The sequence below is a fragment of the Erigeron canadensis genome, chromosome 2 (assembly GCF_010389155.1).
Source record: "Erigeron canadensis isolate Cc75 chromosome 2, C_canadensis_v1, whole genome shotgun sequence".
In the NCBI taxonomy this organism is placed as follows: Eukaryota; Viridiplantae; Streptophyta; class Magnoliopsida; order Asterales; family Asteraceae; genus Erigeron; species Erigeron canadensis.
Genome location: NC_057762.1, coordinates 8,021,375 through 8,046,225, shown reverse-complemented (window position 1 = coordinate 8,046,225; position 24,851 = coordinate 8,021,375). Strand labels below are relative to the sequence as shown.

Below are 24,851 nucleotides of genomic sequence, written 5' to 3'. Positions count from 1 at the left end.
TCAAAATCATTGAAGGTGCACTTAATTTTTATGACACCATGAAATAGATATTGATTTCTCTTCTCTTTTCTGGCAGGAAACATATTCATTGCTCCTCCTTATAGTAATAATTCATTAAACTTTTGACTAATCGCTACCTTTCACTCCTAAAAAGTAAGTTAAATCATTTTTCTTTTGAGTCATGATAAATATGTCTGTCAATATATACTACAGGGGCCTTTGGGACAACATCTTACGATATGAACATTTGTAATCTAAAAGTCTAACTTAACAAAAAACAATAACAACAACAGGACTCAATCCCTGCACGGGGTATGGGGGAGGTGAGCTGTAGACAGTCTTATATCTACCCAGAGGTAGAGAGACTGCTTCCATAAGGACCTCCAGCCATCAGAAGTAAAAGTCGGCAAGAGTGAAGTGTTTAGATACCATACCTGTCGGTCGAGAAGATCATAAGAGAAAATATCTGTCTGTTGAGTCCGGCTACCTTGGAGGGTAGCAAATATGCGACCTGCCCAAGGCTTAGCACAAGTTCGATAATACATATACAATAGGAACCATATTGAACATACTAAACAACATAAAATGTAGGAAAGCTCATAACCAAGACAAGATATATACATAGAACATAGCTCCTAGTCCTACGGCCTCCTAATTAACCTACTCCTAGTCCTTTCACATAAAACTCCAAACCACTAAATTAAACCTAGACACCTAGTCCTCGGTCATGTCCTCCGACAGACAAAGCAATTTTTGGGGGCATCAGACACTAAAGTAACCTCCCCCCTCGATTTTGGCCTATCGAGACTCAAGGCCAAAACCACTACAAAGGTCACAGAGAACCAAAGTCTAAGATAAAAAGTCTATATAAAGTCTACAAAACCTATTCCCATATGCCTTTCACTCATAGGTCCACGTCCTCAGGCAGAAAGCTTCTATGGCACGTTGGGAATTCCGTCTTTCCACCTCTGTCGGTCTCCCTCTTATCATGTCGGGTCCGAGCCCTCTGTAGCTTCGAGTTACATTCGTTAAGCCCATTACTCTTGACCAACCATCACTAACATCCTTGGGCACTACAGTATGGGAAAAGGAGTCTATCTTAGTCACACAAAAACCTACCCTAACCTAATCCTCTACTCTAATCCTAGTTCTCCATGCAGTCCTATCCAACGCTAAGTCCTTCCGCAAGCCAAGCTCTTTTAGGTCCTTTGTTATTCGTTCCTCCCATCTCATCTTAGGCCTTCCCCTTCTTCGTATGCCGTCAACGTGAATAGCTTCGGCCCTTCTTTAGTGGTGTTGTTTGGTCTCTTCTCCTAACATTGCCAAACCATCTCAAACGTCCTTCTCTTAGCTTGTTAATGATGGTCCCTACTTCTAGTTTGGATCTAAAAACTCATGTGGAGATCCTGTCTAATAGGGTCTTCCCACAAGTCCACATTAGCATCCTCATCTCTGCCACCTCCACCCGGGATGCGTGGGTTTTCTTCATCAGCCAGCATTCTGAACCGTATAACATAGCCGGTCTAATAGCCACTTCGTAGAACTTGCCTTTCAGTTTTAGCGGGATCCTCTTATCGCACATAACTCCAGTAGCTTCTCTCCACTTCATCCACCCGGATTGGATCCGATGTGTCACGTCTTCGTCTATCTCCCCCGATTTGTGTATCATCGATCCTAGGTATCTAACAGACTCTTTTGGGTGCAATATTCGCTCTCCAATGCGAATATCCTCATCTCCAGTTCGTCTTATCTCATGCCTATCGAAGTCACATCGCAGGTACTCTGTCTTTTCTCGGCTCACGCACAGGCCATTGTCTTCAAGGGCTCTTCTCCATTTCTCTAGCCTAAGGTTTAGCTCCTCCGTCGATCTCGAAATAAGCGCTATGTCATCTGCAAAAATCAGGCACCACGGTAGTTCCTCATGTAGTCCACTCGACAACTCATCTAAGATCAAGGTAAAAAGATAAGGGCTAAGGATCGAACCCTGGTGTAGGCCCATTCCTACCGAGAAAAGTTTTGTGTTCCCCACAGGGGTCCGAACACCGGTCCTCGCCCTATCATACATGTCTCTAATAACACTAATGTATCTCCCAGTAACTCCTTTCGCTTGAAGCGTACTCCAAATCAGCTCCCGTGGTACCCTATCGTAAGCTTTTTCCAAGTCTAGGAAGGCACAATGTAGTGCCTTTTGTCTTTCTCTAAACTTCTCCAAAAGGCTTCTAATGATGTGAATAGCCTCCATTGTCGACCTCCCTGGCATAAAACCAAAATGGTTCTCTGCCACCCTCGTAACCTTCCTAAGCCTCATCTCGATCACTCTCTCTCATAGCTTCATGGTGTGACTTAGGAGTTTTATACCCCTGTAGTTACTACAACTTTGCACGTCCCCCTTGTTCTTATATATAGGTATAACCTCACTAAGTCTCCATTCTTCAGGCATTTTTGCACTTGATCAAATCTTGTTAAAGAGGCTGGTCAACCAACTTATCCCCGCGTCCCCCAGGCATCTTCATGCCTCAATAGGAATTTCGTCTGGGCCTACTGATTTGTTTATCCCCGTCTTCTTTAGGGCACACCTTACTTTCTCTTGGTTGATCCTCGTAGCATCATCGTCTTCGTAGTGTGTATCTGGGTGTGTGTCCTGGTCCTCTCCTCCTTCACTTCGCCCCGACCCTTCCCCATTAAACAGATTGTCGAAGTACCCTTCCCATCTTTTCCTAATGTCTCCCTCATTCACAATGCTCCGTCCGCGTTCATCTTTAATATAAATGACATCCCTACGTCTTCTCTCCCTTGCTTTAGCAATTCTGAAGATCTCGTATTCGCCTTCTTTGGAATTTAGTTTCTTATAGAGTTCTTCGTATGCTCTTTCTTTTGCTCTAGCTACACTCCTCTTTGCTTCTTTCTTGGCTTCATAGTACCTTTGCCTTGCCAAGGACCAGTCTTCATTTGTCCCGTTCCGGTGGCTTTTGACAAGCTCTTTAAAGCAACTGAGTTTTGACGCGACCTTGGTCTGAACCTCTACGCTGATCCACCAAGATTCCCTACCCACTTTACGCTGTCTTCCAGTTCCTTTAGTTACCCCTAGCACCTCCTTTGTCATCTCCCTCATACCCTCCGCTAAAATTGTCCATAACTGATTAGCTTCCATATGCGAACCGTCTTGAATCTCCCTTGTGAACCTTGTGCTAGTCGTCGACCTAAACGTCTCTGCTGCGTCACCCACTAGGTTCTTCCATAGGATTCTTAGCTTTACAGACTTCTCTGTCCTGTTTGCCCGTCTACTCAAGAGCAAATCTATGACCAACAGTTTATGTTGGGAGTATCCAGCCTCTTTAGGGAGGACCTTGCAATCTTTGTATGCCCTAAAGTCGCCCTTACGCATCAGAAAGTAGTCGATCTGAGTTTCATGTGAGCTGCTTTGGAAAGTAATAAACTGAAACTTCCGCTTTCGGAAGAAAGAGTTTGCGATAACCAGTTCGTGTGCAGAAGCAAACTCCAATATCGTGCGTCCGTCATCATTCCTCTCACCAAAACCAAAACCTTCGTGTACACTCGCGCAGCCGTCTGTCTCTACTCCTATATGTCCGTTTAGGTCTCCACCTAAAACTAGACATTGGTCATCGGGGCAACCCCTCACAAGCTCATCTAGTGAGTCCCAAAAACTGTTCTTTTCCACCACTCCCAGGCCCTGTTGTAAAGCATACGCGCTAATCACGTTTATCGTCTCCTCTTGAATCACCAATCTCACCAACATCAACCTATCACTATGTCTTTCCACGTGCACTACATAGTCTTTAAGTCGTTCTGACATGATGATACCTACTCCATTTTTCCCCGAGTACCATAGCTTGTATCCATAATCCACTTTAGTACTTTTTCCCGTCCACCTAGTTTCTTGAAAGCAAGCAATGTCAATATTACACCTAGTCAAGGCCTTTCCTAGTTCTAAAAGCTTACCAGAAAGGATACCTACATTCCAACTCCCGAATCTAAGCCTAAAGGTTCTTTTAACTCTAGCCTTAACCCCCCTATGTCTGCCCGCCCCAGAAACGGAAGGACATGACCTTACGAAACCATAAGTAAGAGACAACTTGAACTAAAATAATCTACAAAAAATAATACCAAAATAACTAAAATACTATAGAAATTGTTAACTAGCACGCAACACTAGAACTACTCCGTAGATCTGCACTAAAAGATATAACAACAGTAACTATAGCCGTAAATCTACGCTTATTTATATGTATAGTATATATAGATTACAGCAACAACAATAATAATAATTAACAAATTATTATTAAACAATACAATTAACAAATTAAAAAAATGTAATAATTACTTATAATTATATATATAAACGGGATTAAGAATAAGAATAAATAAATTATATCTAATGTACTGATGTCTTCTATTTTCTAACTTAACAAAAAGAAATAACAAAATAACAATAGATGATTGAAGGTGTACGTGTATAACTGTATAAGTGTATTATTAAGCGTAGCGAAATCAAGGTTTATGAGAAAGTCAGCGAAGTTTCTATTTCCCGGCTTGAATCTCATTCCTTTCCATTCCTCGTGAGCCACTGATTTCTCCGAAACAAGAGATCAAAGTGTCTTGTTATTCAACCAAAGAAATAAAATATACCTAGCATAGTGCCCAACTGCCCATGTATTGCGAGGGGGGAATAGATATCTTCAGTTGGTCGTATCCAACTGATAATACACTCCCGAAATACATGTGTTGAGTCCGTAAGTACAAATCGGACATTATATAGCTCCAAAAGCACACCTCTTTTCAAGAGTTAAAACGGGTACGAAGTCTATATCTCTTAGAATTGAAGTCGCCAAGCAAACATATTAACTTTTCTTTTGGAACCATTTTAATTATTCCAAACCGATGGAAAGTCTTCTGTTGGTAACAATGTCTTTCGTATAAACTTACGAATATTGTTAGTCGAGAAGTTCGAATTTCTAAGTAACTTCCATCCCCACTCGTCTTGGTGTTCACCAAGTACCACTCCATTTAACAACCAACAAAGGTCTGCTTTTGAATGTAAATAATTGATATAAACCTTAAAACCTATTCTTGTTGTTTGTTTAAAAAGAATGGTTTAATCACTTTATGAGACTCATAAAATATGGGTTTCTACTTTCTAGCAAACATATTACCCTCATTTTATTTTTTCTAAATTTTCTTTAAAATCCAAACTTATTCCATTTCCGTTACTATTAATGTTTTAAAACTTGGTACTTTAGTCGTACCGGTAACGGTTTTACAGGTGGAAATTACCGGTAGAGTTATTTTAATACATTTTCTTTTATTAAAAATGTTACAAATTTTGTTACAATTCAACGAAAATATTTAAAATATAATTACAATAAAAAAAACAAATAGTTATTTCATAACTATAAGTTTTAAAGTTCACAAACAACAAAAAATAAATTAAAGTATCAAAAAATAATTCAAGTTTTTTTAATAAAAAACCAATAATAAGGAATAGTGAAAATACCGGAAAAAACCCGAGTTAATTATACCGGATGATCGACCAGTGTCTGGTCTGGTATTACCGGTAGAACAAGCCGGTACCCATATTTAAAACATTGAGCAAAATATAGCACATTTAAATTAATAAATTATTAACGACCTTTGGACAACTTTGGAATATAACTTCGTATTGAGGCCCGTGTCCATCACAAATGGGCCGGACCATACTATCTTGTTTAGTGCAAGTGTGCAACTGTACAAGTATGCAACCAAAAGTGATTTGCAGCAAGCCAGCAACATTGTGGTAATGACTACTGAGTCAAATTTATAGAGGGTAAAAGAAAGGACACGGATAGGATAGAGCCACTAAAGCCCTGTTGTTTTTTTACTTGGATATACCTAATAATTAACAATTTAATGCATATCTCATGTTTTTTTATTTGATAAACAAAAATAATCGTTAATTAACTATTCTTTATTTAATACATACAAACATTATTTATACATTATGTCACTTAATACATTCAGTACTTAATGATAAAAAAAGCCCAATGATAGAAGTTTTTAAGTTTTGAAATTAGAGAGAAGTGAAAATACGCTAAAAGTGAAAAGAGATAAACATACCAAATCATGCAAATATGCAATCACAACCTAGTTATAAGATGGGTATGTATATACAAAAAAATAAATAAATAAACAGGGTAAACTCTATTACCAGTAAATGAATTGCATAGTTATTTTATTTCTTAAAAATTCCAAGTAAAAGTTGATGTATGTATCAACTATAAGTCTAGTGGAACTATAGTTACGAAAACCTATATAATATATACATACTAAACTTAAGGTAATTAGTAGTTAAAACTCATACTTCATCTTGCTAAACAATAGTTGAAAACACTAACAAGCAACAAAAACTATCAGTTTCTTTCAACGGGTAGAACATAACATATGACCTTACTATGCAAATGCCACACATGGCATGCTTGGTGTCAATTGTCCAAATTAAATTGTAAGTATACACTAACACTCTTACTATCAATAAGAAAAACCCAAAATTTTATCAATATATACACTACATCATAACTAACAATGTAGCAATGCAATTTAATCGAATCAGATATTTATAGGGTTGAGTGTTCGTAAAGAATCTATGTTGTGTATCTAATTTATCTTCAAGAACTTTTATATATAATATGTATTTCGTGTATAGACGTGGCGTCTATGTAAGTTGTCATGTCAAATATCAAATATTTAAAAATTGAATATACAACATAAAATCTTCTAGAATTAAATATATGTTATAGAATTTGTTTGATAGTTGCATACATATATATTTCCATGTACTTTACAGTAAGCATATAGAAATTAAATCGCATTAGTTTATGTTTATAGATTCTGAAACAGAACCTAACTCTGCCAATTCTGTTTATGTTGGAAATTTGAGTGAAAATATGTATTTTTCATAACTTTGTGACACAATTGTATACATATGATTGAGTAACTTATAACGAAAACTAGATTTTAGACTCATGTTCAATACTGAACACAGACTTATGACATCATCAAATTTAGATGTTCATACATGTAAATCATAAAAGTTTATAACTTAGAAATTAAAGATATACGTAAAAAAGTAACTATTCAATTCAAATGCCAAAAATATTACCAACTAAAAAGTAGAATAAAGTAATAAAAAAAAAAGTAGAATCATTCAAGCATATCTCAACTTTTCATCATTTACAAGACTTCTTTATAAGCGACATTTGTTGTAGTGTTATTGATATGTATGTCCTCCCATCTTTGTCACATATTAATACCATGAATCTCATTTTCAACTTAATTCGATACTGCAATATATAACTTTCCAAAAACCAAATTAATTATTAATTTAGAAAAGCTTTTCAAAATTGTCTCGATTAATATAGGGAAATTAATATAAAGTTGTCATGATAAAAGAAAGTCTACTAAAAATTACATGTTTTAAGCATCCACAAATCAATAAACTAACTCAATAACTTATTTTCATAGTCAATAAGAAAATATTATAGTACAAAAACAAATACATTTGGTATAATAAAATCTGGAGATCATCAAATTTTAATAAATATTCGAGGAGTAATTATTAAGAATGCATACATGCGAAAGTAAATACTCATACCAATGTGATTTTGAGCCAGTATCCATAACTTTTAAAAGCTCTGTGTATTTATAAGTACTCGAGCAAGCTTTCAACCAAAGAAAGGTAATAAAAAACCAACTTATAAATATCCATAATTGTCAATAAGAAAATCGAAAAAAAATTCTCACAACATATTCGCTTTTCAAGCTTCTTACGTACATGCTCTTTATCATGTTGGTTTTTGAAGCTTCCTTTTTAACTTCTTTGTTAGTTTATATATTTATATTATCAACTTAAAAGATATGTTTCAGAAGAAAAATATAATTACGGATAATATAAAGAAAGAGGTTAATGAATAGGAGTAGATTTACATCAAGGTAAAGATTAATATATAATCATATACGTGATTATTTTTTATTAATAGATACCTTGTTGTAGAAAATTAGTTTCTTTTTAGTATCCATTTTATTTTTCTAATAATATTAATCAAATCAATATATAGCTTTTTTCAATAATAGTGTTTATCCAAAAGAATGCACTTTTTTTAGGCATAGAGATCGACTAATTCTAACATTGGATTTAATAATATGTAAAAATAAAATAAAATGATGAGATCAGCGAAAGTCTGATGAAATTAAATGATGTAATTGGCCAATATGTTATTAGTTCAACTGTCTTATAGTATATATTAGAATTAGAATTAAGATTCTTTAAAGGGTTTGTAGCCATTGGCGAGGGCTTTACAATGAACTAAAATGTGTCGAAATAAGGTAGTGTGAATGATATGTTAATGGTACGTGTTGTCTAAATTCATATTGAATTCTAGATTCGAATTATTGGTCTTTAAAGGCGATTTGTTTAACTTTATGTGTCGATATATGATATGTTGTGTCCAGTGGCAAAAATGCAATAAAAAGTAATCCATAGCATAATGTTTTTAACAATACCTTTGTATTCAAACAAAGTTATGAACTTATGATAGCGAGTACTTTTCGATGATTATATTTAGCGGGTTTTAAAGGATTTTGGTGGTTTTTTCTTTTTCTGTTAGTGTAGAGGTCATAGACTAGAATTATTGAGAGCAAAAATGGTAGATAGTGAAAGAAAAGAGCAAAAACAGATTTAGAGATAAATTAAATTTAAATTTTAGATTTTAACTAGATATATATGGAGAATGCATAAATATGATTGTTATTTAACACACCCTTTTATGCCACAAATAACCAAAACTCAGCCAACTTTCAGGCGAGACAAGTTTCAACCAAAAATCTTCAAATACATATTCCCTCTAGCTAGAAAACATATACTCGTATATCTTTTAGTAATCGATCCCAAGACAAGTTACTTGGCTTTACATATTAATTTCTTAATATACATTCGACTGTTGATACCTCATGGCTAGCTCATCACGCCATAACAGGGTTGGGGTTGGGACTCGGGCTCAGGCCTATGGCCGGGCTCATCATCTTTCTTCCATTTGTTGATGAGCTACGGCTAGAAATTAAACTTGGAAAACAATTCTGCACAGACCTCCCAAACTTCTCTCGCTTTGTCTTCGCCCTGTTAGCACCATTTGCCATCACTTCACTGCCATCCACGAGAGGGCTATGCACCTTTGAGTTCAGCCCATTTTTATTGGCTTGTTCACCATTTTCTTCGGAGTCTGAATCATAGGTACCTCTTTGGCTATCATTGAAAAGGTCAGATAGTCTCATTTTCTTATCTTGGCCATTTGGAGATGGCTGATATGGGGCAGAAACAGGAGGTTTGTTTCCTGCGGAGAAGTTATGGTGAACCGGAGTATTGCCTCTTGATGGGGTAAATTCTGCACAAATAGTCAAATACCGCTACTTAGAGGGAGCCCACTCGTTCGGATATTAGAGGTTACAACTTCGACCCAGTTACTTATGAAGAGGTTGAATTTAGTTATGCTACTTCAAAGGGTCAAATATAATGAAAAGAAGCAATGACAGGAATGGGCCAAATAGGTCAAACATGTTGATAATTGCCCCAAAGTCTACATTGATCATTTGATTGTATACAACCCTACTAAGTGGTTGGGCTGAGATGTTGATCACTATTGACTTTTACATTTTTAACAATATCAAGACATTTATGTCTTTTTAATCATCATTATAGCTCTTTACTCAAATGGGTGACCTGATATGTGCTAACATACAGTATGTGTTTAGAAATTACACATATGATCCTTTATTCTAAAACTTGTTGCATTCAGCCTAACCCAACGAAATCTATCTAGACGGGTTCATTATCCACCTCTAGAAAGAATGTAACTTACCACCATTAACGCTCATGAAATCATCATCGCAGTCTGAGTCTAGCCATGCTTGTGAGTCGAAAAATGTCTCCTCTTTACTTCCTGCATTGATATTACAGATACATTAAGATTCCAATGTCACAAACAGGAAACAAGAAGTCTCCTCCAGCCAATACTTTTGTCATCCTTATTCCTTGAATAACAATATCATAAGCTAACTAAGACAGCCAAACTCAAGCATTTTTTGCATTGGTGGTTACTATATACAATATACAATGCAACATATTAAGTACTATCCTTGGCTTTTTTTACTAGTGTAATCACGATTTTGTTGTCGCGTAACATAGTAGATGATGTAAAAAAAAAGATTATGTGGATATTGATGCACTTGTTCCCCCAATGGAAGTATAATGGTGGGGATTGGGGAACATACAACATAAAAACAGAGGCCATGGGTTCAAATCCTATCTCATTCATCATAACGTTATACGATTTACCTTTTCTCGTGTTGGTTAGGACTAGTCCATGGATGATTGATAATTAGCTAGTTATCCATTTTATTTTGTGGACTCAAGATTACTCCATTGAGATCATCTAATCATACAACTTTTATTTTGTCTACAAGCATATATATTCTTCCATAGTAAAGGTCAAGAAAGACACATAACTTATAACTAAGAATTATTGTTCGTGACAAAAAAATGTTCGGTGGGACATTCTTCCCATATAAGGTTCCATCGATTGATATTCCAGTTTTTGTTTTATAGTCAAATTATAATATAATATTGAGAAAAGTGAGTATGGGGCTGTTATGCATTCAACTTAGTGAAATCTCTCACATACAAATATTTTAATATTTTGAATAAATGTTCCTTATGATTTTTATGATTTAAAAAAAAGTATGTGAGAGTTTTTCACCCAATTTAAGTGCCTAACAACCCCATATTCCCTTCTTCTTATAGTATTATTAAACCACGAAATAAAACCAGCAAAGCATAATAGAAGTACTAATTATATACTCAATGTAAAAAGGAATTTAAGAATAAAACAGTCATTCTGAAACCACAAAAACATATAATGTCCTGAACCAGACCCTACCATTGTTGATATCTCAGACTTTTATTACAGAAATATATAAAGCTTGTAACTTTGAAAAAAATTATTATTTTTTTTTCAACAATACTACTTTGTAATCCACAAGCAGTACATATCTTGTAAACAACTTTAAGAATATGTCTTTTATATCCATAGCCAAACTAAGCAAAGAACAAGACAAATATATACATAAAATAGAAAAAAGTGATCAAATTTTGAGCATATTAGACAAAAGGTCATAAGATCATTAGGCCTTTGCCAACCATGAACCTCTTCCTTCCTTTTTTTCACTGACACATCAATTTTTCTCTCTCCTAAAACACATCTTCCTCATTCACTACCAACCCCACCTCTTCTTCACCTCTTCCTCAAATACATATAATATATATATATATATATATATAAGCTACACACATACATATAATTTATGCAAATATGGTCCCACTTCTCCCCGTCGAAACACTTCCACCCATCGAAGAGTTTCTTGGAAGAGCTCATGGAAGAGCTTTGTGCCAATGGCTTCCTCATCGAAGAGGTGGTCGACGAATTGTCGACGTATGCGTTAGCAAAGGCCTTAGAAATATACAGAAGTAGAATAAATCAACTTGATACATAATTATTACCTACCACAATAAAAATTTTATAATTCTGAAAAAAGAACATCTATACATGTATAGTATATTCCAAAAAAGCTTCATTATAAGTACAACAACTACAAAGATGTACCAAAAACATAAATTAAATTAAGCTACATATAGGAGGAGTTGATATCTGGGTATTTCATCAAAAATAAGCAAGCAAACCAAAATATTAAAAACAAAAATCATATTAATTACTTCATCATTTTAAAAAATTATCTTATACTCCACGTTTTCACATCACCTAATTATTTTATTAGATTACACCATAATTCAGTTATAACAATCTCTATAAAAGCACACCTAAACCTCCCTAAACAAAGCAACCAAAATATTAGGCACCCAGAAAGCAAACTTAACTTATTAACATCTAAAGTATCTTAATATTTAAAAACAAAGATTTTGCTAACATGTTCATACGCTTTTATATAAAGAAAAGATTTTGATAATAACAGTCATAAGATTTTCATATTTATTTATTTATTTTGATAAGTAATTATTAATGCATAATTAAATGAGATTTTATATATTCAACACCAATTATTGAATTTTCTAATAAGAAGGTAACTACATTATATTTTTAAGATAACATAAAAACCTCAAAACTTCGGTGCTACTAAGTCAAATTTATAAAACAAAATTATATATGTTGTATTAGAATTATTTAATCGCTATCTTTTATTTACTTTTGTAAACACTTTAACTTAGGTGCTACTGACTGGTAGCACCCTATAACTTTTTTTGTATTTTTATACGTGGATTCCAGAAATATAAATGTATGAACTAAAGAAAGCCATCAAGATCACAAAAAACCAGAAAAACCAAAAAAAAAAAAAAAAGTCAAACAAGACAGATAAAGAGGGAAAAAAAAAAACAAACATGATATGGATATGGATATATGAGAAAAACATACCAAAATCTTGAAAAGAAGTGGTCTTAGCAGCCGTATTGATTATTGGTGGTTTGGTATCATTATTATTATTAGACGGATGACCATACAACATTTGTACTTTCATTGCAGCAGCGGATGTCTTTTGGTTACTTGAAACACAACCACCCATTTCAATACTTATTCTTACAACCAAAAATGTTAGTAAGACAGAAAGTACACAAGTATTAAAAATAAAAATGTATGGTGTGATTTAGCGTTACGCTTAAGATAAGATTATAAGGACACGAAGATTAGAAGAAGATATGATTATTGATTATTGATGATGATGATGATGATGAAAAGAGAAAACAGTTGTGAGTAAAATCAAGATGAAGATGATTGATTAAAAGGGAAGTTGTTTTGTTTTTGTTTTAATAACACCAAATAACCAAAGAGCAACTTGGTCCCCTCTCATTGATGTTTAATTTATTATTTATTTATATTAAATAATGGATGGTTTTTATTTTCTATTTGTGTTACCCTTGATATTGACATTCCTTGACTTCATACGCAGCAAGATATTTTTTTCTTTTTCACTAATTATATTTTACCTAATTATGACTTTTTTTTAAGCATCCAATTAAATTTTGATTTCACCAATCCTATATAGTTATCATCAAAAGTGTTAGTAACTTAAAAATATATATATTATAAATATTGTAATTTAAGTATAGCTTGTCTTTATCTGAAAACTTGAGTTCAAGTTCAAGTATCGTGGCTACTAAGTTTTTGGAGGATTTTTTCATGAAATATCCACTTTGATGTAATATAAACTCAGTTAAGACAATATATTCTACATTGAGTGGTCTAATTCTTATATAATGATTTGAAGTCAACGCGTCAATATATAAAAAAACAAATCTTAAGTATTAACTAGCCAACCTAGTGTGTTAGACTATATATATGGTGATTTTTGTAGGTGGTTTAATGAGTAAATATTTAATCTGGATTTTCATATGTGGTTCAATAGTAGAAAAGATAACTTAGTTTGTTAGAATATTATTTTTGAAATAAAATGAATTTCAATGAAAAAGCGTTACTATTTTGAGTGTATCACGTCCTAAGAAAGAGTCCCACAAAGAGAAAAGGTGGCTTCATTTCCTATAAATATTCCCGTAAACCTAAACTTGCTCACTATCCTTACTGATAAGGCACACAATCGATTATCATATAAATGCATATTTGTTTTCTTGTAAGATATGTTTGATATTTTCAATCATTAAAATTTGAAAAAGAAAATTACAGTATAATAAGTTACTCAATTACATAAGTTAACTAAATTACATAAATGAAAAGTTTGAAAATAAGATATTACTTTAGTAGATATTATACTTTATCTTAAATAAAAAGTTAAAATAAATATAATATAATTTTGTAAAAAAATTATTGATATGATGATGTTTAAATTGGTCAAAAGTGTGAAACTACCTCTATATTAAAAATATATATATATATATATATACAGAGACAGCTCCAGCTTGGGGGCAGCGGGGTCAGTTATCCCCACTCCAATTTTAGTACAATGTAATTTTTCAAAATTTAAATGGTATATTTATAATTTCCTTGTAAAAGTAATAAAAAAAATAAGTAGGAAATAAATATAAATGTTACATTCGTTGTCAACTTGTCATAAACTTATTATTTGTATGTCATTGGTCATCAAATATTAATTTTAAAATAGATTTTTTCATTAAGAGATTAAAAAAACTCGAGTTGTTTTGATTTTTAATATAAAGAATGAAGTATAGTTTAGAGAAAAAACTTTCGTTGTTTGGGTATGTAAATGTGTAGTATATTATAGTGGAATTGTTTATAGAAAATGTATTTTCTTTTAATTTATTATATATATTTATCACAAACAATTAATTATAATTATCATAATGTAGAGAATATATATATATAAGCTAATTTCAGTATATCTAAAAAAGTATATTTTTTTAGGTTTCTTGTATTATATGATTGAATACGTTTTCATTTAATAAGATCTTGTTTGATACGTGTGGTTATTATTTATTAAGAAAAACTAGTATTTTTACATATGAGTATAAGACCTGGTGTAGATAACAAATTCTTTTGAGGGTCCATTTTCTATTTTCAAGCTAGGACTCCTTTTTTGTTTTTTTTTCTTTCATTTTCGGATACGACTGTTATAAATATGACAAATAACTTTTAATTTTGCCCCCTCGCAAAAAATTTCCTGGCTCCGTCCCTGTATATATATATATAGCATGGTACCCGCGCAAATGCGGCGGCGGTGGCCACAATGCAATGGTGACGGGCGGTGGTGGCGACTAACGGTGGTGACGACGAGTAGTGTGGGCTATTATGTATATCTAATTAATATAATGGTTAATATAGTTATTTTAAAGGTTGATGAACTAATGGTGTTTTTGTTTCATTTAGAGTGGGGTTGTATCGTATTTAGGATGTATTGTTTTAATGGAGAGCAATTTTGATATTTTCCCCTCTGTAACTTTCAACAGGGGGTCTATTCTTTTTAATAAGGAGTATAAATATATATCACAAATAACTAATATAAAAATTCCGACATATCGACTTTCTTATGTGTGAATAACTTTTTACTTACATAAATCACCTTATCATGATTTATATATCTAGTAGTGTATATATGTTAGTGGGACCTTCATATATTCACATTCTCAATGTAACTAAAACTAGCTAGGTAATAGCAATTATATATGGAGTTGTATAATACAAGTTGAATAAGTTGATGTAGCATGTGAGGTGAGTGAACGTAGCCAATGCCATGTGAATAGCACTAGCGCGGCCACACCGGGTCTAAACCGCGGACACATGTTCTTGATTTCATACATTGTTTGCAAGCCTACAAAATAATATTATCTTCAGTTATGAAACATGTGTTTTCTTACTAAACAAAATTTTACATGTATTATTATATTAAATAATTATATCATTGGAGTATCTAGCTACTTTTTCTTTTCTTCCACAAAAATAACAACTTAGTTGTGGAACATGTGTTTCATACTAGAAAAAAAGTATGATTATTAATGGTATAGATTTGTTATAGTAATAGATAGTAATTACTCGTAATAGTTTTCCTTTACTTTAAATTGACTAAAAGTAGCAGCTGCCATAATCTCTTCCTCTAGGAAATATGAGGGAGATAAAAGATAAACAATTTAATTCTAGTTTAAGATGACGAGACCGTTTTCAAAATAAATTCGACCATTTTGTAAGGAACAACAATTGAACCTGTAACTATTTTTTACAATAAAAAGTGGTAAACAATATATTAAAAAAAAATGTTTTCTAATTTCCTATTGAAAAGTGAAAAACAGTATTTTTTGTTTTTTTGGAAATGCTTTTTAAAAAATATGATTTGATCGCATTTCTTCGAATAAACACGCATATCTTTATATTTATTCCCTTATAAAAAAATGTCTCTTTTTATTTTAGGTAATTCTATCTTTGAATTAACAGAATTACCTTTGACTTTTTATGTTTTGTCCTTAATGAATTATAATTTACACTCTAAATCTTTATTTTAATAATTAATATTCTAAGCTCTTATCTTCTAAAAATTTTCACTATCACAATTACATTAACCTACACCACTTGACGCCGCCACCACCACCAATAGTACCATCACCGACACAACTAGACCGTCTTCTCCACCACCGTTGCCGCATTGCGCGGGTACCATGATGTAGGACTGTAAGAGTTTAATACAAATAGTTTTTTTAAAAACAAATAGTCATTGTACTACGTGTTAAATTGGTAGTTTGGTAGTAGCAATCAAAATCAAAATACATAACAGATCATGCCTTCTAACATCATTTTCATCCATGAATAGTTAGAGAAAGACGCATGCAAATAGCATGATTTGACATTGTTTATGTGTGACTAATAACCGCATAATTAATCCCTACAATTTCATTTTTTAATACTAAAAATTTAAATGTTACCAGTAAGTAACGAAGACGACGTTGGTTGGTTATCAAACACCATATATAGCATTTAAGTATCTTTCATCTAAACTAATATTGATAAACAAATTATCATCTACCCTTTTCAACTCTCTACCTTTAAAATATCCAAAATACCCTTAATTTTTAATACATTCTTAACTCACACACTAAATCTACCCAATATATCCATAAAATATTTTACATTCATATTTATCCAAAGTATCTATCTTTTTTATTTATTAATTTAAATTTAAATATTTCTACCTAATATCTGTATAATATTTTTAATAAAGTTATTTACAAAAGATACATCACTTAACTATAAAATAACTACACTGCCATTTACATCAATTACTTTTAGATTAATAACCACATTGTTACCATCACCACTATTAGCACCACCCGTTGCCGCCATTAGCACCATTACGTAGGTACTCATCTCGTTTGATTTATGTTTTGATATTGCAATTTGTAATAAGGAATTACCGCAAAAGAAAATATTTAAGTATTATTTTGTAATTTAATTTGTATTTTCAGAGTCGAGTCGATTGCTATCTTTCTTTCTTCTTTCTCACAATAAAAATGATAATAATCAACTTACAAAATTCAGCTTATTCGGTATGTACTTTATGATGATAATTACTAATGCATGATAGATTAATAGACAACCTTTTAATCACTTGCTCCATTTAATAGGGAAATTTGAACAGTTGAACAAGTGACAAGTCTTACGAAACTCTTTAACTCTCTGATATATCCAACATTAATTTAAAACTTCGAAAATTTGCTCTTCTATTATGTTTTTTTATTTCTTTTTATGTTTTCTGATGAAATTTCCAATAGAATTTAGTAACATACGCGACTTATTTTTCTGACATTAAAGATTTTTGACTATTTTTAACGGGTTGTAAGAGTTTATGCCATTACTGATAGTTATCATTTCACATTGAGAAAATAACCTAAATACCCAAAAATCATCTTAAATATACCAAAATACCTTAATATTTATAACAGTCAAATTTTGGTATTTCAAATTTTGCCAAAAAATCATATTTAAAAAGCCAAAATTTTATCCAACAAGTCAAAATCGCAAACCATATTTGCGAATCTCCAATCAGATTTGCGATTTAGGCAAACTCTCCAATCAGATTTGCGATTTGGCTCCTTTATGCGATTCTCCAATCTCGTTTGCGATTTTGTGGGTATTTTGTGAAAACTCAAAAATACTAGGGTATTTTGGTATATTTAAGATGAGTTTTGGGTATTTAAGTTATTTTTTCTTTCACATTTAGTTGAACAATTACATTTTTATAATTTTTTTGGATATAAAAAGCTTTTGAAAATTTATAGTATCAAACATTGATCGGTATATTATATTTATTTAACCCGTAACAATGATAAAATTAAACTATAAAATTTTAGCGGGCTCGTAACCCGAAGTGTCCCTATTACATGAGTAGATGTGTAGTTCCGCTTAGACCATCATTATTCGTGAACTCCAATTGAGATTGTGGAATAAAAAATTAATAAAAGTGAAAGATTCCTTACAACATGTTATAATGACATTGACGAAAGTCCCACCACATGGATAAAAAGGACACAAATTTAACCGATGGAATGACAAATAAGATTATCAACAAACAACAAAAACAAAATTTAACCCTAGATATATATGAGTCAAATTGAGAGGGCTGGCCGATCCCACTCTTTACCGATTTATTTGATTAATAGCAATAATTTTTTATTATTATTTCATTTAAAGTTTTTTGTTTTATTATTATTATTATTATTTTGTATATTTATTTATTTTTTTATTATAAACATCACTTTCTATTAAAATTAATAAGATTTACAAGAAATTAATGAAAATATGAGATACTATCCGGTTTTGCACTCTTTTAACTATTACAATATTTAAGCCCATAAATATATGAACACCAACACATGCTCCAATGTCTTGAGACACGGAAAAACTTTCAGATTCGTTTGAGCATGGTCACCACATCCTTCTCAATGTCTCCAAATGAAGAAATGGAGAGGGGATAAAACCAAATATAATATTTGCACGCTTAGCCTTATAATTATATCGTGTACGTTGTGCAGCTTTAGCACCGTACAACTAGGCAAAAGGTCAACCATACTAGTTTATGTCCTATTCCCCAAAAGAAACTTTTTAATACTATAAAATTAGAGAGCAAAAGCAAATGCGTTGACGCTATCAAATTGATGCATACAACAAGCCTTTCATCTCATGAGTAAAACAATATATTTGTTGGACGTAGGGGGTTGTGTTTTTTTTCTCTAGTAAGCCCAATATCAAACTTTTTACAAGTTGAAACCCTAAACCGAGAAAAAATGTGATCAAGGTGTGACGCACGACATTATGTCGGTGTTTAATACAAATAATACTAGCATAGATATAGCATGGTACACATAAATATCCCTGGAGATACCCTAGAATAATTTAAGCACGACATCTTAATAGAAATTATAATGACACTTAGCCGATAGCATAGAACACACTGGGAAGGTGCTTAACATTTATACTTTGTCACAAACTAAGAACCGATGTCGAGAAGATAGAGTAAAAATGGATTCAACGGATTAAGTAACACGAATGAATTCTCCACGAAGAAGTGATCTCAGTTCGAGTGAAATATATAGTTTTTTCAGTTGGTGAACAAAGAAAAAGAAAAAGAAAAATAAAGAAATATAAATAGTATATGAAAACAATATACAAAGAGTATGAAAATAATAAGAGTAGGTAAGATCATCAACATCCTTCCTTTGGTCAAAAGTATCGAGTCACGAATCTGTTTCAAACCAAACCCAGAACACAAGCCCTCTTTTCTCCCTATCATCATCATCAATCATCAACGCTCCTTTTGCTGCCTGTCATCAGGTTCTTATTTTCTAATCTATATATACTACTTAACTATCTTTGCTTATAGCTATTATTAAGATTAAAATAATAATAATAATATTAAAGATTTTGTGAAACGGAAATAGGAAAAATGCCAACATCATCATCAGTTGAAGCAAAGATTGCACCCTCGATGCTATCTTCAGATTTCGCCAATCTTGCATCGGAAGCTGAACGGATGGTCAGCTTTGGTGCTGATTGGCTTCACATGGATATCATGGTAACTTTTATTATTATTCTCTCTCTTTTGAACACTCCTTTTTTAGTCAAGTTTCATCCTTTGAGCATTAAATTATCTACCTTAAACCATAAAAAAGAAACTGCTCACTGCCCGCGGCTGATTTTGAGCCCCGATACCTGGACGGTGTAATGGGGAGGTTAAGATGTAGGCAGACCTTACCTCTACCTAGGTAGAGAGGCCGCGGGTTCTACCTTAAAACATTTGTTATGTAATTTATTTCATTCGGGTAGAGGTATGACTGTCTGCATCCCACCTCTCCTATACATTGCCTTTAAAAGGATTGGGTATGAGTTGGTGGGTCGGTGTCTACCGACAATTTAGCTTAAACCATGTTGTTATTGTTGTTGTCTCTCATGTTTGTTATACAATTTAGCTTAAACCATGTTGTTGTTGTTTCCGATCTCATGTTGGCCGAGCGTACCAGTTATTGGGGTCGGTGTCTACCGACATTTAGATAAATAATTTGTCCCATGAGACGTGAAATAAAAATTATCTTCTTGTTGTTGACGCAATTGTTAGTTACCATTGATTAGGAATCCTGGGATGTAAATTGTTACAACGTAACTTTTACTCGCTTCATATGTGGCTTTGTCATATATCTCTGAATTCTGTGTTTAGTCTCATGGTGAAGTCCCTACATTAGTTTTTAGTGATCATGGTCCTGACATGGCCCTTTGTATTCTACACTTGTGAAATTAAGTTGTGTGTTTCCATTACTTGTAACAACTGTAGCTCATGGTCAGTAGTTTTTGTTTGTTTTTCCTTGTTATTCGATTACATTTCTTCTTTTTGGTTTTTCTAGTCGACCCTGATAGAGTGATATTTAATTTGCAGGATGGGTATGTTGCAGACTCTACTACGGCTCTTCTGTTGTGTATGTTTATTAGAAACTATCTTACAGGTGTATGAATGACTATTAACACCCACATCCTTCATTTTCTGCAGTCATTTTGTTCCAAATCTAACAATAGGTGCTCCTGTCATTGAAAGTTTGAGAAAACACACCAAGTAAATACCTTATTTTAACCATGCTCAATCTTCCTTAACTTCATCACTGATTTATAAAAGAGTGGGAATATATTTCTCTCTTATGCAGAGCGTATTTGGATTGCCACCTTATGGTAACAAATCCTATTGATTATGTTGATGTATTTGGGAAAGCCGGTGCTTCAGGTTTCACTTTTCATGTAGAGGTGTCCAAAGGTGGGATTATAGGTTATTTGGATTGCCCTGTTTCATTTTTTGTTATTTTGATTTGGATTACGCAAAAACATGTTACTTGTCCCAGATAATTGGCAAGAACTTGTTAAAAGAATTAAGTCCAAGGGTATGCGGCCTGGCGTGGCATTAAAGCCAGGAACACCCGTTCAAGAAGTGTATCCCCTGGTATCCATCTTCTGTTTCTAAAGCAATTTGTCATTTGCATTAAAGAACCTTCTTTTTTACATAACGTGTGCTATATTGGAGCCTGGAGCTAGATGATGTTGTGGCAAATTTTGTGAGTAGATTAAGATATATTTTTTTCCAACTGTTCAATAGCTTGAAGGGGCAGATCCTGTTGAAATGGTTCTTGTTATGACTGTGGAACCTGGATTTGGTGGGCAAAAGTTCATGCCTGATATGATGAATAAGGTACATCCACACACGAGTGTTGTTTATAATAAGTTTGCTAAAATTTACATTTGAGTTTCTTAATTAATTTCTGTTATCCTTCAAACTGTTTTTAGGTACGCACGCTGAGAGAAAGGTATCCGACACTTGATATAGAGGTTAGTCATTTCATACATGCTCCTCTGTATTTACTTGCTTGTACATATCTTGTTACTTCCCCCTTTCCCATTTTTTGAGAGCAATTTATATATCTTTTAAATTCTTTGTCAATCTGTGTTGGTAGTTTGTGAAACTAGCTAGAGACGTTGCGTAATTTTGGTTAAACTACCTTTGGTTCTGCTCTATAGTTTAAAAGTAAAAGAAAGGGGTTATCATAACCTAAGAGGGTAAATCTGTATAGATATCTATACATTTGTAACAAGTTGCTGTCAGCACAATATTTCATAGTCTATGTAATCTGATATGATCAAACAAAGACTTTATTGGCAACCTGTTGAACTTTGAGTCTGACAAGCATGCTCATTAGATTTCGGTTATATTTTGCAAGATAGGCAGGGTTTAGGAAGTTTTGTTAAGAAGTTAAAGGGTTGAGAATTGAGTTTAGCACAAGCAAACGCCAACAAGCATTTGTTTGTGGTTGGTCTAAAGTGTAATTGAATACAAGTGAAGACAAAGTGTAGTCTATAGGTCTTCAGGGATAAGTAGCACATTGATATGCACTTTTATCTACCCACTTATACAACTCACTCAAACCCATCTTCACAATTTCTTCATTATGTTTCTTGTCAAACGCTTTTTCCTTGTAATCCTATATCTCCTAGTCTTCTGCTCTTCTCTTCTAATTGATCTATTGAATGAAGTTGAAGTTTCTTTTATTTCCTCATCCACTATCACAGCAACTTTCTACATACCTTCCCATTTCTATTTTTATCCATCAGTCACCACCCGTCCCTCCTAGTGGTCTCTTTTAGCTCCATGATCTGGTTTACTGACTTTTTGCCCCGTAAGTCATAGCATGTTTGATAGTCTCCGTATGGAATTGACTTTCCTACTTTACTGCATACTATTATGTAACTTAGTTATTGGCTAGCATATCCTTGTTTCTAGCCGCAAATGAGATTGGGTTTAATTGGATATTCTAGCTCACATTCAGGTTGAGCTCTTTGACTCGAACTTTGTCGAGTTTTAGTATCATTAGCAAAAAGAAAGAGCTTGAAACATAAGAAGAATCGAGCTCAAGCTTTTCGAGTGCCATGTCATATGTAAGTACTGATACGGAATAGTGATGCATATGCAGTTAGTACTACAAGCGATTCGAGCTTATCTAAAGTTATCTGAGATCGTCTGAGTTAAATTATGTCTATCTTGTATGTCAGTCATATGCTTATCAACCTTGGTGTAAGCCTTTCCTTTCTGATGTTTGTGAGCTAATGTAACCTACTGTATATTTGATTTGGCTGGATAAGGGAGTACGCTGAGGTTAAAGTCTGCCTTAAGTTTTAAGGATATTTGAACTACTAAGCTTCATAATAAATGTCTTAGATAGGAAGAAGAGCTTTTTCGTCTACAGTCGGTTTTTGTGAAAATCTGGTAATAAGAAATGTTTGGCGGAATAGCTTCATGTTTAAGAAAAGAGGATTGTTTAAATCTTTCCATTAAAAAGACACTTCAGCAGATTGGGAACTCTATCTTCTAAATTTGGTTTGAGGTTATGCCGTTATAGTTCATTAGTTTTATTTGTTTTTAGTTATAAGTATAGTTTTTATATTTGAGTTTATGGGTATTACTATGAAGCATTGAAGTTCAAAACAAAGCTGAACAATGAGCCAATGAGGTCAATTCTGTAGAGCATGAGACATCATGGGCATATCTTTCCAAAGTCATCTCATTAAGTAAACAAAGCTCTTGATTATGATGGCAGAATACCAAATTTGATGTACTGGTTGGTTATGGAATATATGAGGCTAAATTTTATATGTCTAGTTTCATTGATTCTTCTCTGTAAGTTAAAAAAAAATATGTAATCAATAGGTTATAATCATGACGAATGGTTGGACTCCATTTCTCCCAGGTCCACAATCTCTAATTATGATCTGAAACAATTTTATCCAGCCAAAGTCATTAAACTTTCTGCTAAACATTCATTGGGAGTAGTAATGTGAAAACCTTTATATTTTGGAATGCAGGTAGATGGTGGTCTAGGCCCTTCAACCATTGATGCAGCTGCTGCTGCTGGTGCAAACTGTATTGTTGCCGGCAGTTCAGTATTTGGAGCTCCAGAACCAGCTCAAGTTATATCTCTACTGAGATCAAGCGTAAACAAGGCGCAGAAGTCTGGTTGAAGCACATACAATGATACAAGTAATAAACTTTCTAAGTGAGTGAGGTTTCGGTCCCCGAGACATGATAAATTTCTGAGTTGCTGGTTTTCTTTTGTTCCATACGTGGTGCGCTCATTGTACTATTGTACTGTATATGTAAAGTTTTTGATTGATTCGTCAAATAATCATAATTATTGCTTAATCGTGGCTTTGATTCAATATATGTAATGCTTGTAGTTACATACTCATTAGATACAAATGCTAGATACGGTAAGAAGAGGTACTTAAATGACAAATTACCACATGATCCTATTTTCCATTAGACCAACGAGCAATTGGCCTAACGCTTGTTTGTTCATGTCCCTTAGGCCTGGATGGAAAAGTGTTTGTAAGTCTTTGCCTCTATAAAAAAAAGCGTTAAATCTTCTTAACTCGAACGTTAGTGACATGTTAGACGCATAAATGGACAACAAAGATGTTTTATAAACTGTTAAAAACATTTTGGTTGGAATGTTAAAAAGTTATTAATATTGATTTATAGGAATAAGAATCATGAAATATGACCAAATGTCTATAGTAAGAACAAATTATAGTTTTAGACATTCATATTGACAACTTGGTCGAAACATTCAATGTGACCGACCAATAAAAAAAGAAAAATGATAAATCTTCCTAACCAAATAGCCTAATAATTCTCTTAATACATTAAGAACGTGACATGTGGTATTTACTAATTCTTTTTCCTAATTTTGTCCCTTGATTTTCCACATGTCATCATATCCTAGTTAAGAGAAATTAGGCTATTTGGTAAGGAGGATTAATTATTTCCCATAAAAAAAAAATCTTAGTTTGTTTCTACCTATATACATCTCATCATGTTATACTTAACCCTAATTTAAATGCATCTTTTGTAAGACATTAATTGATAAATTTTAATTTTGTCCTTTTGTGTTAGATATCTTCATATAAGTTTCAAAGTCATCAATATTTGACCTATATGAAAAGTTTGTGGTTATGGTTTATTTCTTTCTCATTTTCAAGAAAAAGGCAACATTGCTGACTCGGAATTCATCCACCTATTGGCACATTCAGGACTCAAAGAAAGACTAATTGGGCTACCAATTGCTATGTAAATGCGTGGAAAATTTTGGATTTGTTTTATAGAACAAGGGATGGTCAACAGATGATCTTGTAAAACAAGTATATCCGGGGTTGTGACTTGTGAATGCCAGACTTTGCCAAGTAGTTTAAGCTGGA

The 24,851-nt window shown here is 33.0% G+C and overlaps 2 protein-coding genes across 3 annotated transcripts; one reads left to right on the top strand and one right to left on the bottom strand.

Annotated features, from left to right (window-relative positions):
- Positions 1-8,772: 8,772 nt before the first annotated feature.
- Positions 8,773-12,875, bottom strand: LOC122588504 (uncharacterized protein At3g27210-like). The gene is made up of 3 exons (XM_043760636.1): positions 12,531-12,875; positions 9,906-9,986; positions 8,773-9,431 (listed from the first exon to the last, which is right to left on the bottom strand). The coding sequence occupies exons 1-3, from the start codon at positions 12,676-12,678 to the stop codon at positions 9,013-9,015; spliced, it is 648 nt and encodes a 215-aa protein (XP_043616571.1). The 5' UTR covers positions 12,679-12,875; the 3' UTR covers positions 8,773-9,012.
- A 6,366-nt stretch (positions 12,876-19,241) lies between these two features.
- LOC122587111 (ribulose-phosphate 3-epimerase, cytoplasmic isoform) lies at positions 19,242-23,796 on the top strand. 2 transcript variants are annotated; one of them, XM_043759191.1, is made up of 9 exons: positions 19,242-19,400; positions 19,508-19,641; positions 20,497-20,501; positions 20,608-20,670; positions 20,759-20,865; positions 20,951-21,048; positions 21,202-21,294; positions 21,390-21,431; positions 23,460-23,796. In XM_043759191.1, the coding sequence occupies exons 1-9, from the start codon at positions 19,244-19,246 to the stop codon at positions 23,613-23,615; spliced, it is 855 nt and encodes a 284-aa protein (XP_043615126.1). In that variant the 5' UTR covers positions 19,242-19,243; the 3' UTR covers positions 23,616-23,796. The 2 variants fall into 2 exon arrangements, with proteins under 2 accessions (XP_043615126.1, XP_043615127.1); XM_043759192.1 differs by having other exon boundaries at positions 19,488-19,641.
- Positions 23,797-24,851: the final 1,055 nt, after the last annotated feature.

What these genes read in the sequence shown, in the direction of transcription:
- LOC122587111 (XM_043759191.1), top strand. Translation starts at nt 19,244, where the DNA reads ATGAAAATAATAAGAGTAGGTAAGATCATCAACATCCTTCCTTTGGTC. An exon ending in CTTTTGCTGCCTGTCATCAG is followed by an intron (nt 19,401 to 19,507) that starts GTTCTTATTTTC and finishes AAACGGAAATAG; the next exon opens with GAAAAATGCCAACATCATCA. An exon ending in ATCCGACACTTGATATAGAG is followed by an intron (nt 21,432 to 23,459) that starts GTTAGTCATTTC and finishes TTTGGAATGCAG; the next exon opens with GTAGATGGTGGTCTAGGCCC.
- LOC122588504 (XM_043760636.1), bottom strand. Translation starts at nt 12,678, where the DNA reads ATGGGTGGTTGTGTTTCAAGTAACCAAAAGACATCCGCTGCTGCAATG. An exon ending in CACTTCTTTTCAAGATTTTG is followed by an intron (nt 9,987 to 12,530) that starts GTATGTTTTTCT and finishes ATATCAATGCAG; the next exon opens with GAAGTAAAGAGGAGACATTT. An exon ending in TTTCATGAGCGTTAATGGTG is followed by an intron (nt 9,432 to 9,905) that starts GTAAGTTACATT and finishes CTATTTGTGCAG; the next exon opens with AATTTACCCCATCAAGAGGC.